This window comes from Coenobita brevimanus, chromosome 53 (genome assembly GCF_032717465.1).
Source record: "Coenobita brevimanus isolate Jiangsu-jjx chromosome 53, ASM3271746v2, whole genome shotgun sequence".
Classification (NCBI taxonomy): domain Eukaryota; kingdom Metazoa; phylum Arthropoda; class Malacostraca; order Decapoda; family Coenobitidae; genus Coenobita; species Coenobita brevimanus.
The window spans coordinates 4,135,957-4,155,120 of NC_137006.1; the positions used below are offsets into that span (position 1 = coordinate 4,135,957).

The 19,164-nt window shown below is 45.9% G+C and overlaps 1 protein-coding gene across 1 annotated transcript; it reads left to right on the forward strand.

The window, feature by feature from the left end:
• Positions 1-855: 855 nt before the first annotated feature.
• LOC145400725 (uncharacterized) lies at positions 856-15,579 on the forward strand. Its single transcript, XM_080273160.1, has 11 exons — positions 856-3,271; positions 4,229-4,377; positions 4,664-4,841; positions 5,414-5,806; positions 10,226-10,374; positions 10,903-11,050; positions 11,473-11,868; positions 12,261-12,415; positions 12,943-13,087; positions 13,835-13,999; positions 15,543-15,579. Exons 1-11 carry the CDS (start codon positions 894-896, stop codon positions 15,577-15,579), a joined length of 4,293 nt encoding a protein of 1,430 aa, XP_080129286.1. The 5' UTR covers positions 856-893.
• The last annotated feature ends 3,585 nt before the right edge of the window (positions 15,580-19,164 follow it).

Here is a 19,164-nt window from a genome sequence, read left to right on the forward strand (position 1 = left end):
CCAGTCCCATCCTTCCTCCCAAACCATCTCAATCTACCCCTCCTCATCACAACACCAGTACACTCCAGTCCCATCCTTCCTCCCAAACCATCTCAGTCTACCCCTCCTCATCACAACACCAATACACTCCAGTCCCATCCTTCCTCCCAAACCATCTCAATGTACCCCTCCTTATCACAACACCAGTACACTCCAGTCCCATCCTTCCTCCCAAACCATCTCATTGTACCCCTCCTTATCACAGCACCAGTACACTCCAATCCTGTCCTTCCTCTCAATTCTTCCATCATAAACCTAGCCCCCCCAGGCCTCACAATCAAGGACGTACTGCACATATCATCTAATTAGGCAGTTCTAAATAAATAACGCTGTATCAACCCATGTCAGTATCTCAGCATTAACACTTCTCACAATTTGCCTAACCCTCTTAAAACATCATGTGCTAATTCATTTCCTTTCCCAGGTGAGATGAGCCATGCGATGAGGACCACAGATGACGGCTGGACGTGACCCTTACCAGGCAAACTACTCCAGCAACCACAACCTTCTTCATGTAACATAATTATCTTGGCAACCACTACCACTACCACCACCCTAACCACTCCAACTGCCACTCACACTACCACGGCAACTGCCACTACCACCACCACCACCCTGACCACTCCACCTGCCACTCACACTACCACGGCAACCGCAACTACCACCACCACCACCACCACCCCAACCACTCCAGATTCCACTTGCATTACCACATAACTGCCACTACCACCACCACCACCCTGACCACTCCAGCAACCACTCACGCAACCATGACAAGCCCGGCTGCAACCACCTGCACAACCATGGCCGCCCCAATCGGTGAGGAGGACTTCCATCTGCTGCCGCTGATCAAGATGGTGGCGTACATCGGGCGTGACCTCATGTACTGGGTGTTTTGTCTTGGCTGCCCCAACAAGGACCCAGCCAAGACTCTGGAGGACTATTTGCTGCAAGACGTGGGGATGGCGCGGTCCCTCTACAACAAGATCTTCAACAAGACCATGAATGAGCAGATCCGCGCCAACCCAGCCTGTGACGAGTTTGACGTCACCTTGCTCTTCGTTGTCATCAAGTCTGCCTGTCAGAACCTGGCGCCAAGAGACAGTGATGTGTGGAATAAGCCAGGTGAGCTTGAGAACCACCTAAAGTCACTGAAGGACGAGAGGAACCACCTGTTTCACAAGCTGGTCAAGAGAACCAAGAAGGAAGTGAGGGACAAGATTGAGGAACTGAGGGCGTTGTTTGTGAGTATCATTGAGACGGCCAGCTTGAGGTACAGCGTGGACCAAACCACCAAACAGAAGCGCATGGATGACCTGAATCTTGTTGTGAATCAGGTGAGGGACCAGCCGCTGACCGATGCCGAGATACAGCAGTGCAAGGCTTTACTGCGACAGGCATGTATGGAGAAGACCTTCAGGGAGAAAGGTGCTGGGGAGTTCAGGGCAAAAGTGAAGATGTTTGATAGCATTAACCCCATCTCATTCCGGGAAGGCTTTGACACGCACATCAACCTGCAGTCTGTGTTCACAGAGCTGAGTATGACTGTGGTGGATCATCTTGGCAATACAAGGAGGGTTAATCTCAGGGAAATGCTCCAGGTGGCCAGCTCAGGTAATGAAGTGCCTCTGATAATGGTGAGGGGAGTGGCAGGTGCAGGGAAGACCACACTGACTAAATGGTGCATGCTGGAGTGGGCCAAGTGTAGTACCTCCATCCAGGGCCTAAACACATATGACTTGGTGATCCCCCTAGAGTGTAAGAGCTGCCATGCTGACTCTCTCACAAAGCTGATCAGGAACCTCCTCCCCAACACCTGTGCCGGCCTCACTGATGACGACATCACCTTCATCCTAAACCTCAAACTCTTCTTCATTCTGGACGGTGTGGACGAATTCAGTGCCAGTTCCCGCAGGCTGGTGCAGGAAATATTACACCTGAGCAAGGACAGGCACCACACCCTCCTCTGCACATCCAGGAAGGAGCACACCCGACGGTTCCTGAAGACCGTGCCCCCTGAGTATAACAAAATAACACTCGATATCCAGGGCATCCCGGAAAACGAACAGGGCATTTTTGCCGAGACGTACCACAGGCAACTGATCAAGCAGGGGAAGAGTAAGGAGAGCTCTGAGGATCTCCGGAATTATGTGGAGAAATCCAATCACTTCCAGGAGTTCTACAGGTTTCCAATGAATCTGGTGATATTGGTGTACCTGTGGGCCTACCGACCAGACCAGGTGAACCAGGTGACCACCGTGACAGAGCTGTACGTGATGCTGTACGACATGCTGGTGGACAAGCTGCTGCAACGCCTTATGGGAGGTGACGCTGCGGGACACCTTGACCTGGAGGAAACGGAAGAGAAGGTGAGGAAATTCATCAGAAACCTCTCCATGGAGGCCCTCATATCTGTCAGTCTTGATGAAGTGCTTCTGTCCTTCACTTCCAAGAAAAGACTAAAATCCATGTTTGATCACGATGACAAGATTCAGTTCAAGGATGTTGTCTCGTCTTTCTTGACGTCAACAGTGATTAAGAGGAACCTGGGTCAGGAACAGCAGCTTTGCTTTCCACACAAGGGTAGTCATGATTACTTTGCTGCTCAGGGGCTGCTGCAGGCCATTACAGACAGGCACTTCTACGTCTCACTCAGGACAACGGTCTCGCCCTCGGAGAAAACCTCGGCCTTGCTACAGGAGTTTGACGAACATTCTCACGGTAGCGGCGTCATCAGACACGTCCTGAACATGTTGAGCAAGAGCTCCGTGGATGTGACCAAGTACAACAACATACTGAAGCACCTGGCGGGGCTGCTCAGTCTGCGAAAGGATGGCGTCAAGAAGAACGTGACGCAGGAGTTAGTCCAGCTGTTTCACGAGACCGGCGTTGAAACACAGGACCAGTGGCTTGAGGTCCTGGCCGAGACCAAGTGTGACGACCAGACCGGACGCTGCATTGCCGAGTCATACTTCAGCAATGAGGACGTCTTGGAGATAACTAGTGCTCGTGTGGCCGGATTCGCCTCGCTGATGCCCCAGCTGACTCCTCGAGTAGTGAACTTTGACCTCACCGGCGACCCGAGTGACCTGCCGCACCTCCACCAGCTGCTGGAGGTGGTGTCGGAGAAGGAGTGCCGCGTGCACCTGAGGGCGTGGCAGCATTACCAGCATCCCAAGCCAGACATGACAACGGATCACCTTCTGCAGCGGCTGATCCATCCCGACGCCCGGTTAGTTCCCTCCATTATTCTCAGCCACACCATTTTGCCATCTAAGAGTGGGAGGAGGTTATAAAATGAAAGCTGTAGTTTCTTTTGCTTTCTTCCTTTGCTTTTTTCTTTTGCTTTTTTCCCTGCTAAGGGTGGGAGGGTATAAAATGAAAGCTATAATTCCTTTTGCTTTTTTTCCCAGCTAAGGACAGGAGGAGGGTGTGATTTTAATAAGTATTCCTGGTCAAGACTCCATTGCTGGTTGGAATTTGCCTTTCATCATATTTTGCCTCAGTTTTTTCCATTTTGAAGTCTGTAATAATGACTGTTGTATAAATATTAGTTAAATGTGGTGGCAGCCATCATCCACTCACTTGATGTAGTGCTGCCTACTTCTTCCTTCACCTTTATCATTCTTTTTCTGTGTCTGTCCTCCTCTCTTCCTATTTCTCACCATTATCCACTCACCTGATGTAGTGCTGCCTACTTCTTCCTTCACCTTTATCATTCTTTTTCTGTGTCTGTCCTCCTCTCTTCCTATTACTCCCGTCGTTCCTGTCACTTTTTATTACTCTTCTTTCCTTTTCAGGTGGCTTTGTATTGAGTGACAAGCCTAATGGTTTCTTGTAAGCCAGGAAACCATTTACAATGCTGGATAGTAACCATATAACCAACCCATACATGTTCCTTACGTGTCAACAAGTGGGTTGGTGGAGGGTTAGTGCCCCTCCCCATAAAACAACTAACTCAGAGACAAACCCCCACCCCTTACCGGATTATGGCGTCTGGCGAGAGATCGATAGATGTTATATGTGCAATTAATGTCAGTATTAAAAAGACAACAGTATCAATAAAAGGACTGAGCCGTCATACTGTATTTGAATGGCTAAGAAAGTGATGTTTAAAGCCTGCTAAGCTGACTAGTTCTGTTTACAAGCGACTTTGTGGTACAAGAAATAAGGTGAGCTTATGTTGCAGGTGTGTTGTGGATGTAGTGATGGGACACCTGAGTGGCCGGGATACACCTGATGGGCTACACCTTAATGAGTTGCATGTTGTGTTGAGCAATGACCAGCAGGCTACAGCTGTTACCTCCACCATCTTACAACACCCTCATGCCATCAAAGGTTAGTTCCCCCCCACCCCCCCTCCCCCAACACACATGCATATAGACACATACACACACTGTTTTATCTTCAAAGTTCCTTTGGTTATAGAAGCTGCTGTGTACTGAGTTTAATTTATGTTTACAATAAAATACAGTATAATGTACAGTATTTAGTCCATGATGTAATATAAGTTATTCTCTGTGTGATATAATCCTTCCAGCAGTGCTTACTTTGGTGAAGTTATTGTGCATCAAATAATGTGTTGTGTTATCATATCAGAGTAATTTATGGTGTTATTATGCAGTAAATAATGCTGTTGTTGTCACCACAACAGAAGTCCGTTTGATGCCTGGTGTGTCACCATGTAGTCTGGTGTCACTGCCACAGGATAACAGTGAGATTCACCTGGACCTGTCCCAGGTTACCACCAGTCAGGTCCAGTGGGCCTGCCAGGTGGCCCAGGCACTGGCTGCTAACACCAGGTACTGTACCAGGCACAGATTTAGGGGTGGGTGTGGGGCATAACCATCCCTTCCCTTTTCAGCTGATCAGTAATTACTTTTAGTAAAAGAAAATATAATTAACCAAAATACAGTATATATAAAAAAATATCTTACATTGATATCGTACAATCATTTTAGTGAAAGTGGGATTATGTAATAAATTTTGATGAATTATAATGCATCAGCATGGACTCAGATTTGTGGTAATCCTGCAGGGAATTCTGCCAGCCATTTCCAAAGTGCTGGATGCGTCCCTGTGTACTTTACTGTGCCATGCCATAATTAAGACCATGGTGGTTTCACTTATATTTAAGTAGTAATGTTTACATGATCTCATCATGATTTTTCAGCACTACTGTGTTTCTCACCTGTCATTCTTTGCCTCTGTCTGATTACTGTGTCATAGCATAATACTTGTCACTGCAGTGGCTGACACTAAATACTGTCACATAACAGTACTGTACTTTATCACCACTGTGGCTGTCACTGTGTCACATAGCATAATACAGTACCTGGGCCCTGCTGTGACTCACACACATTCTCTGGCACAGACTGAGGTCAGTGGTGCTTCCTGACTGGAGTCTGAGTGCCAAAGCAGGACTGCAGCTGGAGCAAGACCTCAACACAGCTGGAGTGTTAGTGGACCAATTCAGACCCTTCTCCTACATAAAGAAAGTCAGTGATGTGTCGGTGATGACAGACATAACCATTGAAGACAGTGATGTAGAACAGATGGTGCCAACCCTTCCATTTACCAGTCCCAGGAGAGTCAAGGTCCAGCTGAGTGGTGACCCTGACCACCTGCCCCACCTGCACCAGCTACTGCGTGTCATATCTGTCAAGGACTGTCGTGTTGAACTGACCGTCAAGCAGCACTTCATGCACCCACTGCCAACAGCATCCACCGACACACTGCTCCAGTGTCTTGTCCACCCCCACGCTGTGTTAGTATATGCACACACTTTATTTTTTTTATTTTTTTATTTTTTTAACTCTCACCATAAATGTCGGGACCATCTTGCCTGGCCCCGGGCTCCTGCACTCCTCGTGGGGCGAAGTAGGATTGGATGATGGATGGATGGATGAATATTTCTAGCAATGACAGACTTATTTAGATTTTCATAAGCTGGTTTACGTTTGATGAGAGGTACATTATTTTCCTCAGAGACTCTATTAAAGCCACATTTGAATTGTATTAGGAATGCAGATGAAGCCTGACTCTTTGATTTGGTGTGATTTATTGTAGTCCACAACATAGAATTTTATAAGAAAAATGATTTGCTTGGTGTGTGTAGCAATATAGCCTTTATGAACATTACTGGTATTTATTATAAGTAGCTATATAAATACAAAGTTGGGTATGGAAAGTGAGATGTGTGAATGAGGGGTAGTGTTGTGAAAAAGACCTGGGATGAGGCCATAGAGTGTGACCTTTGGAATAAGGGACTGAATGGGGAGGCTGCCAGAGATCAAGCAGCATAGAGATCCGCCTTGAGGTGACCAAGATTGATGCATACAGGCACGTTGGAACCTACATAAATGATACAATACAAATGATTATGTTACGCTCAGTATTTTCCCAGACAAATTCTAATAATATACAAGCTTCACTTTATATTTATGAGGTGGGGAGCAGGGAGAAGTTTTTTTTTCTTTTTTTTTAAGGAAGAAGGAACCAAAGGCCAGGAGCCCGCAAGCCGTTCCTTCCAAGAAAAAATCAAAAACAGTACAAAAGAGAGCCAAATTCAATATCCATTGCCATAGCTTATTATATTCTTATTTTCTCTGTATACGTGAAGCGAGAGTGATGTTGTGTTAGATGAAGCGAGAGTGATGTTGTGTTAGATGAAGCGAGAGTGATGTTGTGTTACATGAAGCGAGAGTGATGTGTTTGATGAAGCGAGAGTGATGTTGTGTTAGATGAAGCGAGAGTGATGTTGTTTTAGATGAAGCGAGAGTGATGTTGCTTTAGATGAAGCGAGAGTGATGTTGTCTCAGATGAAGCGAGAGTGATGTGTTAGATGAAGCGAGAGTGATGTTGTGTTAGATGAAGCGAGAGTGATGTTGTCTCAGATGAAGTGAGAGTGATGTTGTGTCTGGTGAAGCGAGAGTGATGTCTCAGATGAAGCGAGAGTGATGTTGTGTCTGATGAAGCGAGAGTGATGTTGTGTTTGATGAAGCGAGAGTGATGTTGTGTTTGATGAAGCGAGAGTGATGTTGTGTTTGATGAAGCGAGAGTGATGTTGTGTTTGATGAAGCGAGAGTGATGTGTTAGATGAAGCGAGAGTGATGTTGTGTCTGATGAAGCGAGAGTGATGTTGTGTCAGATGAAGTGAGAGTGATGTGTTTGATGAAGCGAGAGTGATGGTGTGTCTGATGAAGCGAGAGTGATGTTGTGTTAGATGAAGCGAGAGTGATGTCAGATGAAGCGAAAGTGATGTTGTGTTAGATGAAGCGAGAGTGATGTTGTGTTACATGAAGCGAGAGTGATGTTATGTTACATGAAGTGAGAGTGATGTGTTACATGAAGCGAGAGTGATGTTGTGTCTGATGAAGCGAGAGCGATGTTGTGTTTGATGAAGTGAGAGTGATGTCAGATGAAGCGAGAGTGATGTGTTAGATGAAGCGAGAGTGATGTTGTGTTTGATGAAGCGAGAGTGATGTTGTGTCAGATGAAGCGAGAGTGATGTTGTGTCAGATGAAGCGAGAGTGATGTTGTGTCAGATGAAGCGAGAGTGATGTGTCAGGTGAAGCGAGGGTGATGTTGTGTTTGATGAAGCGAGAGTGATGTTGTGTTTGATGAAGGGAGAGTGATGTTGTGTCAGATGAAGCGAGAGTGATGTGTTTCATGAAGCGAGAGTGATGTGTTACATAAAGTGAGTGATGTTGTGTTTGATGAAGTGAGAGTGATGTTGTGTTTGATGAAGCGAGAGTGATGTTGTGTTAGATGAAGTGAGAGTGATGTTGTGTTAGATGAAGCGAGAGTGATGTGTTTGATGAAGCGAGAGTGATGTTGTGTTACATGAAGCGAGAGTGATGTGTTAGATGAAGCAAGAGTGATGTTGTGTCTGATGAAGCGAGAGTGATGTTGTGTCAGATGAAGCGAGAGTGATGTTGTGTCAGATGAAGCGAGAGTGATGTGTCAGGTGAAGCGAGGGTGATGTTGTGTTTGATGAAGCGAGAGTGATGTTGTGTTTGATGAAGGGAGAGTGATGTTGTGTCAGATGAAGCGAGAGTGATGTTGTGTCAGATGAAGCGAGAGTGATGTTGTGTTTGATGAAGGGAGAGTGATGTTGTGTCAGATGAAGCGAGAGTGATGTTGTGTTAGATGAAGTGAGTGATGTTGTGTTAGATGAAGCGAGAGTGATGTGTTTGATGAAGCGAGAGTGATGTTGTGTTACATGAAGTGAGAGTGATGTGTTACATGAAGCGAGAGTGATGTGTTAGATGAAGCAAGAGTGATGTTGTGTCTGATGAAGCGAGAGTGATGTTGTGTCAGATGAAGCGAGAGTGATGTTATGTTTGATGAAGCGAGAGTGATGTTGTGTTAGATGAAGCAAAAGTGATGTTGTGTTAGATGAAGCGAGAGTGATGTTGTGTTTGATGAAGCGAGAGTGATGTTGTGTTACATGAAACGAGTGATGTGTTACATGAAGCGAGAAATGTGTTTGATGAAGCGAGAGTGATGTCAGATGAAGCGAGAGTGATGTGTTAGATGAAGCGAGAGTGATGTTGTGTTTGATGAAGCGAGAGATGTTGTGTCAGATGAAGCGAGAGTGATGTTGTGTCAGATGAAGCGAGAGTGATGTGTCAGGTGAAGTGAGGGTGATGTTGTGTTTGATGAAGTGAGAGTGATGTTGTGTTTGATGAAGCGAGAGTGATGTGTCAGATGAAGCGAGAGTGATGTTGTGTCAGATGAAGCGAGAGTGATGTTGTGTCAGATGAAGCGAGAGTGATGTTGTGTTTGATGAAGCGAGAGTGATGTTGTGTTACATGAAGTGAGAGTGATGTGTTTGATGAAGTGAGAGTGATGTGTTTGATGAAGCGAGAGTGATGTTGTGTTAGATGAAGCGAGAGTGATGTGTTAGATGAAGAGAGAGTGATGTGTTTGATGAAGCGAGAGTGATGTGTTACATGAAGCGAGAGTGATGTGTTAGATGAAGCAAGAGTGATGTTGTCTGATGAAGCGAGAGTGATGTGTCAGATGAAGCGAGAGTGATATTGTGTTTGATGAAGCGAGAGTGATGTGTTAGATGAAGCGAGAGTGATGTGTTTGATGAAGCAAGAGTGATGTTGTGTTAGATGAAGCGAGAGTGATGTTGTGTTTGATGAAGCGAGAGTGATGTGTTATGTGAAGCGAGAGTGATGTGTTACATGAAGCGAGAGATGTTGTGTTTGATGAAGCGAGAGTGATGTGTCTGATGAAGCGAGAGTGATGTTGTTTGATGAAGCGAGAGTGATGTTGTTTGATGAAGCGAGAGTGATGTTGTTTGATGAAGCGAGAGTGATGTTGTTTGATGAAGCGAGAGTGATGTTGTGTTTGATGAAGCGAGAGTGATGTTGTGTTTGATGAAGCGAGAGTGATGTTGTGTTTGATGAAGCGAGAGTGATGTTGTGTTTGATGAAGCGAGAGTGATGTTGTGTTTGATGAAGCGAGAGTGATGTTGTGTTTGATGGAGTGAGAGTGATGTTTGATGAAGCGAGAGTGATATTGTGTTTGATGAAGCGAGAGTGATGTGTTTGATGAAGCGAGAGTGATGTTATGTTTGATGAAGTGAAAGTGATGTTGTGTTTGATGAAGCGAGAGTGATGTGTTTGATGAAGTGAGAGTGATGTTGTGTTTGATGAAGCGAGAGTGATGTTTGATGAAGCGAGAGTGATTGATGAAGCGAGAGTGATGTTGTGTTTGATGAAGCGAGAGTGATGTGTTTGATGAAGCGAGAGTGATGTTGTTTGATGAAGCGAGAGTGATGTTATGTTTGATGAAGTGAGAGTAATATGTTTGATGAAGTGAGAGTGATGTGTTTGATGAAGCGAGAGTGATGTTGTTTGATGAAGCGAGAGTGATGTGTTTGATGAAGCGAGAGTGATGATGTGTTTGATGAAGCGAGAGTGATGTTGTGTTTGATGAAGCGAGAGTGATGTTGTTTGATGAAGCGAGAGTGATGTTGTGTTTGATGAAGCGAGAGTGATGTTGTTTGATGAAGCGAGAGTGATGTTGTGTTTGATGAAGCGAGAGTGATGTTGTTTGATGAACCGAGAGTGATGTTGTGTTTGATGAAGCGAGAGTGATGTTGTTTGATGAAGTGAGAGTGATGTTGTTTGATGAAGCGAGAGTGATGTTGTGATGTGTGGTGTTGCAGGTGTGTTGTAGATGTCGTGATGGGACACCTGAGTGGCCGGGATACACCTGTTGGGCTACACCTTAACGAGCTGCATGTGGTGTTGAGCAGTGACCACCAGGCTACAGCTGTTACCTCCACCATCTTACAACACCCTCATGCCATCAAAGGTTAGCCGCACTCTCAGAGGTCACTGTATTGTTGTTCATGTTTTTGTTGTTGTTTGATGCCTGTTTAGCGAGCAGACACATCAACCATAAATAAGCAGCTACCTATTTATGGGGCCAAGCTACAGGTACATCACAATACATTCACTGTGCAGACTTCCCCATGGCCAGTGTTACATGATGCACAAGTCAGGGTGTACATGCATGTACTGTAATGTACTTTGTGTTCAGTGGTGTGTAAGTTAATGCCAGGCTACAAATCCTCACTGTGTTTATTTGTTGAGTTAGGAACAGGACACAGGCTTCTTCAACACTCCACCTTTGCCCTGTTGTCTCTCTGATGTCTTGTACGGTGTGTAGTGCTTGAAGGTTTGTCCAGTGTCATGTCACCAAGGATATTAGTTGGGGGGGGGGAGGTGCCACACGTGTCATTAACTGTGATGTGAAGGGTCTGTCTGTGCTTCTGATTTCCATGTCCATGATGTAGTGTAGTGTAGTGTGGCGTAAATGCTGGTGTTGTCACCACAACAGAAGTCCGTGTGATGCCTGGTGTGTCACCATGCAGTCTGGTGTCGCTGCCACAGGATAACAGTGAGATTCACCTGGACCTGTCCCAGGTTACCACCAGTCAGGTCCAGTGGGCTTGCCAGGTGGCCCAGGCACTGGCTGCTAACACCAGGTATTGTACCATACTGTACTATGTAATACTAACATCAGGTACTGTATCATACCATATTAACACCAGGTACTGTACCATTCCATATTAAAACTTAATTTGTTTGTTTATTGTAAGTGATAATCTATACATGATCTGGTCACAGTGTTTCAGTGGTGGTGCTGAAATGTGTCAGGAATGTGTAATATGTGTTGGTGGAGGGCTGGCCAAACCCACATATGGGCTGGCCCAAGGAGAAGTCTTTAGGATGGTCTGGAGGTGGTCCTCTGGAAATTTGAGGTGTCCAGGCATAATTCAGGAGTGGCCAGGGTGGCCCAGGCCACTCCTGTGGCTATACCACTGCACTGCTGTGGCCCTGACCATGTCACATAGCATATGACAGTACTTGGTCCCTGCTGTGACTCACTGCACATTCTCTAGCACAGGCTGAGGTCAGTGGTGCTGCCTGACTGGAGTGTGAGTGCTGAAGCAGGACTGCAGCTGGAGCAGGACCTCAACACAGCTGGAGTGTTAGTAGACCAATTCAGACCCTTCTCCTACATCGAGGTGGCGGGTCAGTTGGCTGATATGACAGATATAACTGTTAAAGACGACACTGTTGACAAGATGCTGAAAATCCTGCCATTTGTACGTGGCAGGAGAGTGACGGTGCTGGTGGCGGGGGACCCACACGCCCTGCCACACCTCCACCAGCTGCTGCATGTCATCTCGGCCAACGAACTCACTGTGTATGTGCGATTGTTGAGCCACTACCACCACAACACAACATCAACAGGCACCTCAGACAACCTTATCGACCCGCTACTGCACCAAAACACTCGGTTAGTGCTCCCTCACTCGTTGTCACCACCACCATCAGGATCATCATCATCATCATCATCTTCTTCATCCATTCTGATCTTTCCCACCCCAGGTGTAGGGTTACTATTGAGCCAATCTGTGTATGTATCTGTCTATCTATATCTATCTGTCTGTCTATCTGTATGTCCATCTGTCAATCTATTTATCTATCTATTGCCAGACACCTTAATCTGTCTGTCTGTACACTCTTCTAGTCAGTCTCTCATTCTTCATCCTTTTATCTCCATCCCCCCATCTCATCCTAGGTCTCCTCCTCCTCCTTACTCACATATGCTCTTCTAGTCAGTCTCTCATTCCCACTGAAATAAGAAAAAAAAAAAAAAATGGCCACTGAAATACACAACATTGACAGGTGTCGTGTGGAGGGTGTGTGTGGCCACATCACCGCCGGCCTCATCCCCAGACTGCCGGCCACAGTGAAGGAGTTGTGGGTCGCCATCACCTCCGACACCCAGGCCACTACACTCCTGCCCGCGCTACACACCCTCAGCAGTTTAACCTGGCTGCGTGAGTATACAGGCCACGAGTATACACAGCTCTTGAGTATACATAGCTGGCTGTGTAAGGTGTATATACAGTACAGCATTTTTGGCAGTGAGGGACAGGTTGGCGAATGAAGAAGTGAAGGAAGGTTGTGGTGTGGATGTGGTTGAGAAAATTAGGAGAAATACACTGAGGTGGTTTGGACATGTGGAGAGAATGGAGAATGAAAGACTGACCAAGAGGGTGTATGTGGGTGAAGTGGAGGGAGGGAGAGGGAAGGGGAGACTGAAGATGAGGTGTAGGGATGGAGTGGAGAGGTATATAAGAGAGGAGGGTGTGAGCTGGGAGCAGGGCAGTGAAATGGCGGGGGACAGGGCAACATGGAGGCGATTTGTTTGTGGCCACCTCTTACTGGATTAAGGCGTCTGGCAATAGATAGATAGATAGATAGACAGACAGACAGACAGATATAGATAGATAGACAGGTAGATAGATAAGATAGATAGATAGAATGTGTTGTGTCAGCCTGTAAGTGTCCATATTGCCTTCAGACGTCCACATAACCTCGTCCGTGCCTCCGGCCTCTGTCAGCGGCCTTCCTGACGTGGCCAGGGTGGTGCTGGTGCTGTCGGGCGTGGGGAAGGGCGGGGAGGGCCGGGCCGTGGACATGACAAGACTACTGCAGCCGCCAGGAGGGTTAGTCTGGCCATGCTGTGTGTTAGAATTGAACTGGTGTGGATTTTTTGTTCTGTGTTTATTAGTATTTCTCTCTCCCTCTCTCTCTCCACTCCATCCTTGGTCCCCCCCTCCCTCTCCCTCTGTCCACCTCACTCACTAGTCTCTCACTCTTCATCCTCTCCCCTCGATCCCTCCATCTCACCCTCTTTCTCTCCTTTTCCCCCTCTCCACCTCACTTACATACACTCTCCTTGTTAGTCTCTCACTCTCCATCCTCTCCACTCCACCTTCCATCTCATCCTCAGTCTCCCTCCCACTGCCTCACTCACATACATTCTCTCAGTTAGTCTTTCACTCCCCATCCCCCTGTCTTTCCACTTAGATATTACAGTGTGGACTTTCCCTGCTACAGTCTGGGGGTGGAGGGGTGGCCGTGGGTGGTGGAGGGGTAGGAGGGGGCAATGTATGAACCACCCTTTATTTCCTGCCATCACACTGCCCTTCCCCCAACTCACACACCCCCTTCTCGTATACAAACCACCATTTTTTTCCACACAGATACTATGGACAGGACTTTCTATCTACCTGTATCTGTGTATCTATTTGTCTGTTTATCTGTCTGTAGGAGGTGGCCACAACAAATTGCCTCCACGTCTCCCTGTCCCCTGCCATCACACTGCCCTTCCCCCAACTCACACACCCCTCTCTCATATACAAACCATCTTTTTTTCCACCTAGATACTATGGTGTGGACTTTCCGTGTAGCCATCTGGGGTTGGAGGGGTGGCAGCAGGTGGTGGAGGGCCTGGGCAGGAGGAAGGTGCGGATCAACGGTGCCGTGTGTGTCCCTGAAGCCTGCATCACGAAACAACAGGAGGCCAAACTGCGGAAACTAGCTGCCAGGTCGCTCAAGGCCGAGGGGCTGATTAGGTGAGGTTGACAGCATCTATCTCTATCTATCCATCGCCTGAATCGCCTCCATGTCGCCCTGTCCCCTGCCATTTCGCTGCCCTCCCCCCAGCTCACACCCCCTCTCACATATACCTCTCCACTCCATCCCTCCATCTCATCCTTGGCCTCCCTTTATGTGATGGCTTGGTATATGATCCATCAATTCTCTCTGTCTGTGTCTGTCTGTCTGTCTGTCTCTGTATATCTAATTACCCCACCAGGGACTGGGTCTGGGAAGGTATTGTTTTCGGTTGAGTTTGATTCTGTGTTTCCTTGCTAGTAACATTACAGAAAAACGGCCAAATGAAATTACATGAAACCTTCGGGATATGTGGCACCGGTCCCAAAAGGAAGTGATTGAATTTTGGAGGTAATCGAGTGACTTTGAGAGGTCAGAATCAAGGTCACGGATTTTCAGAGGGCCATAACTTGAAACTGGTTGAAGATTGACCTTATATATGGGCTTTGATTTGGCACTAGGACCTTTGATGAGAGGATGGAGAGCAAGAGACTGATGAGGAGAGTGCATGTGAGGGAGGGGGAGGCCAAGGATGAGATGGAGTGGACTTTCATTTGTCACCAGGACCTTTGATGAGAGGATGGAGAGCAAGAGACTGATGAGGAGAGTGCATGTGAGGGAGGGGGAGGCCAAGGATGAGATGGAGGGTTGGAGTGAAGAGGTATATGAGAGATGGGGGTTTGAGCTGGGACCAGGGCAGTGAAATGGTGGAGGACAGAGTGACATGGAGGTGATTTGTTTGTGGCCACCCCGTACAGGAGTGAGGCATCTGGCAATAGATAGATAGACAGAGTTGAATCTTTCTTTCTCTTACACAATAGATACAGTATACAGTATATCCTGTTCTGTATATTCACATTATACCACACGACACCACACCACACTGCCATACCACACCACACCACCACACCATTACACAATACATCTCACCCATTATGCACTATGCCACACCACACCACACACTACACACTACAACACCACACCACCATATCTCACACCACACCACACCACCCCACACCATACCACACCACACTAATAAGTTTCTCTCTCTTCAGATGGAACTTTATAGGCTGGTGATGAAAAAGATGACCTTGCCGCTGCTGCTGCTGCTGCTGATGGCGACTGTGATAAATATAGTGTATGGTGAGAGTGTAGTTTAGCAAGGTACTATGGCAGTGCAGTATAGTGTTGTGATGTATTGTAGGGTAATATAGTGTAGTGTAGCAAGGTATTGTGTAGTTTGGTATAGTGTGGTGTGTTGTGATGTAGTGTAGGGTGATATAGTGTAATATAATGTAGTGTAGAAAGGTGTAATATAGTGTTGCAAGATATAGTGTAGTGTTATGTAGTGTAGTGTAATATAGTGCAGTACAGTATGGTGTGTTGTAGTGTAGTGTAATATAGAGTAGTGTAGCAAGGTATAGTGTAGTGGTGTATAGTATAGTGTTGTATGATATAGTGAAGTATAGTGTAATATAACTTTAATACTTGTTGTCATTATAGTGCCTCAGTATATCACCCAGATCTCAGGCAGTGTTAGGGATGCAACGCTTCATTTATACCACACACTCCCTGGCTCAGGATATTCCCTAACACCTCCTCCTAAGTGATTTATTCCCCACATCATCCCTTAACATTCTTTTTTATGTTACTTGTGCAAATATGGGCATAACCAGGAGAGGGGGGGGGTAATCTGAATGGGGAGGTAGTCATTTGGTCAGTTTTTATATCTGTCTACCTGTCTGTCTATCTCTAGCCAGATGCCATAATCCAGTAAGGGGTGGGGGTTTGTCTTTGAGTTAGTTGTTTTACGGAGAGGGGCACTAACCCTCCGCCAACCCACTTGTTGACATAGACAACACGTATGGGTTAGTTATATGGTTACCACCCAGCGTTGTAAATGGTTTCCTGGCTTACAGGAAACCATTAGGCTTGTCACTCAATGTAAAGCCACCTGAAAAGGAAAGAAGAGTAATAAAAAGTGACAGGAAAGATGGGAGAAATAGGAAGAGAGGAGGACAGACACAGAAAAAGAATGATAAAGGTGAAGGAAGAAGTAGGCAGCACTACATCAAGTGAGTGGATGATGGTGGGAAATAGGAAGAGAGGAGGACAGACACAGAAAAAGAATGATAAAGGTGAAGGAAGAAGTGGGCAGCACTACATCAAGTGAGTGGATGATGGTGAGAAATAGGAAGAGAGGAAGACAGACACAGAAAAAGAATGATAAAGGTGAAGGAAGAAGTGGGCAGCACTACATCAAGTGAGTGGATGATGGTGAGAAATAGGAAGAGAGGAGGACAGACACAGAAAAAGAATGATAAAGGCTAAGGAAGAAGTAGGCAGCACTACATCAAGTGAGTGGATGATGGTGAGAAATAGGAAGAGAGGAGGACAGACACAGAAAAAGAATGATAAAGGTGAAGGATGAAGTAGGCAGCACTACATCAAGTGAGTGGATGATGGTGAGAAATAGGAAGAGAGGAGGACAGACACAGAAAAAGAATGATAAAGGTGAAGGATGAAGTAGGCAGCACTACATCAAGTGAGTGGATGATGGTAGTATCTATTCATTTAAATATTAATGATTGTCTCCCTTATTGCTTCCTTTACCACTTAAAACTCAACAAATTTTTATTAATCCAAATATATTACAATTAGAAACTTAAAAATAATGACAACCAAAATTCATCCCCCCCATAGCAAAAATCTGGCTATGTTCGAGTGAAGAATTTTTCATCATTTAAAAAAATATTATCAATAATAAAATCAGTCCTCAAAAATCTTGCAGAAATTAATGGAGTCAGTGTGTGTGTTTGTGTGTACTGATAATCTGTTGTGTGCATGTGTGTGTGTATCTGTGTGTACTGAGAATGTGTTGTGTGTGTGTGTGTGTGTGTGTACTGATATTTTGTACACTGCTTTATGTATTAAATGTTTGTGTTTTATTAAAGAGTATTTTGTTCTAAACCTGTTAAGATTTACACACACACACACACAAACACACACACACACACACACACACACACACACACACACACATTCTGTACAGTATATGTCTTGGGTTACAGGGAACCATTTGGCATGTCAGAGTGTAGTCACCTGAGGGCAACACTACATCAAGTGAGTGGATGGTGGCTGCTCCCGACTACCACCCAACCCATCACTTAGTAAGGTAAAATATCAGACATTGTATTGTGGAGGGATGGAGTTGAGAGGTATATGAGGGAGGGGGGGGTGAGTTGGGGGGAGGGGAGTCAAATGGTGGGTGACAGAGTGACTTGGAGGCGTTTTGTCTGCGGCCACCCTTTGCGGGATTAGGGCGTCGGGCTATAGATAGATAGATAGATAGTATTGTAGGTCGGATGGGAGGGTTTGTAGCACCTTTTCCTTAGTGATTTATTTAGTATATCTTAACATTTTCTCTTTTGCTATTTATTTTGTTTTCATATCTGCATTTTTTTTTTTTTTTACAATATCAATTTGGCCCAAATTTTTGCCCTTTTGTAACTTGTTTCATGTAGCTCAGTGGCAGAAAAAGACAATGCTTTGGCTCTACATCCTTTCCATAGTATGTCCCTTTGTCTACATTTCCACTAACGCAACAAATGAGAGAGGGAGGGGGAGACCGAGGATGAAATGGAGGGATGGAGACCGAGAGATTAACAAAAGGAGTGTATGTGAGTGAGGTGGAGGGGGGGGGGGAGATGGAGGGGAAGACTGAGGATGAGATTTAGGGATGGAGTGGAGAGGTATATGAAAGAGGGCGGTATGAGCTGGGGGGAGGGCAGCAAAATAGGGGTGAGAGAGGGGAGTGTGAGCTGGAGGGACATCAGCCATCATCAGTCATCATCATCATCATCATCCTTTCCCATCCAGGGGGGGTGAGGTAGGGTCCAGAGAGCCAGACAGAAATTGAGAGAAAGAAAAACCTAACCAAAGTTTGTAATAGGCAAAAAATGAGAGAGAGAGAGAGAGAAAGAGAGAGAGGACGTCTTAACTACATCAGAGGGAGGGGGGACTTCTTACCCTACAGCAGAAAGAGAGAGAGAGAGAGAGAGGACTTATTACCCTACTGTAGAGAGAACGAGAGAGAGAGAGAGAGAGGGGACTTATTACCTTACAGCAGAAAGAGAGAGAGAGTGGACTTACTACCCTACAGCAGAGAGAGAGAGAGTGGACTTATTACCCTACAGCAGAGAGAGAGAGAGAGAGAGTGGACTTATTACCCTACTGTAGAGAGAAAGAGTGGACTTATTACCCTACAATAGAGAGAGAGAGAGAGAGTGGACTCCTTAGCCTACAGCAGAGAGAGAGAGAGAGAGTGGACTTATTACCCTACAGTAAAGAGAGAGAGAGAGGACTTATTACCCTACTGTAGAGAGAGAGAGTGGACTCCTTACCCTACAGCAGAAAGAGAGAGAGTGGACTTATTACCCTACAGCAGAGAGAGAGAGAGAGAGAGAGAGAGAGAGAGTCATTCAGGTCACATCATCAAACTGCTGTGTAAATATAATTCTTTTACTGGATGTACAATGGTTACAACTGATGGCTCTGTACTCACCTCATTTCCTATAACACTTCACTAATATATCACTGAGTATATTACATAGAACTACTGTATATAAAAATCAATGTATAAAATTGCCTCTAATTATACTGACTGATATACACTTACAGATTAAAGGCAGAGTCAGACCTTCGCTACACACACACACACATACGAGGGTGTAGAGAGTGTATTATTGCTGTGTATGAAGGTTTGAGGGACTGGCACATACACTACACTACGTACTGGGATGGGAGGAAGTTATTCAGTTCATGTGTCTAATTTTACATCAGATAAGGTATTTATGAGTGAGTGGATGCAAATAGTGTTATGAGGAACACACTGAGGTGGTTTGGCCATGTGGAGAGGATGGAGGGTGAAAGACTGACGAAGAGAGTGTATGTGAGTGAGGTGGAGGCCAAGGATGAGATGGAGGGATGGGGTGGAGAGGTATATGAGAGAGGGGGTGTGTGAGTTGGGAGCAGGGCAGTGAAATGGCGGGGGACAGGGCGACGTGGAGGCGATTTGTTTGTGGCCACCCCAAACGGGATTGAGGCGTCTGGCAATAGATAGAAT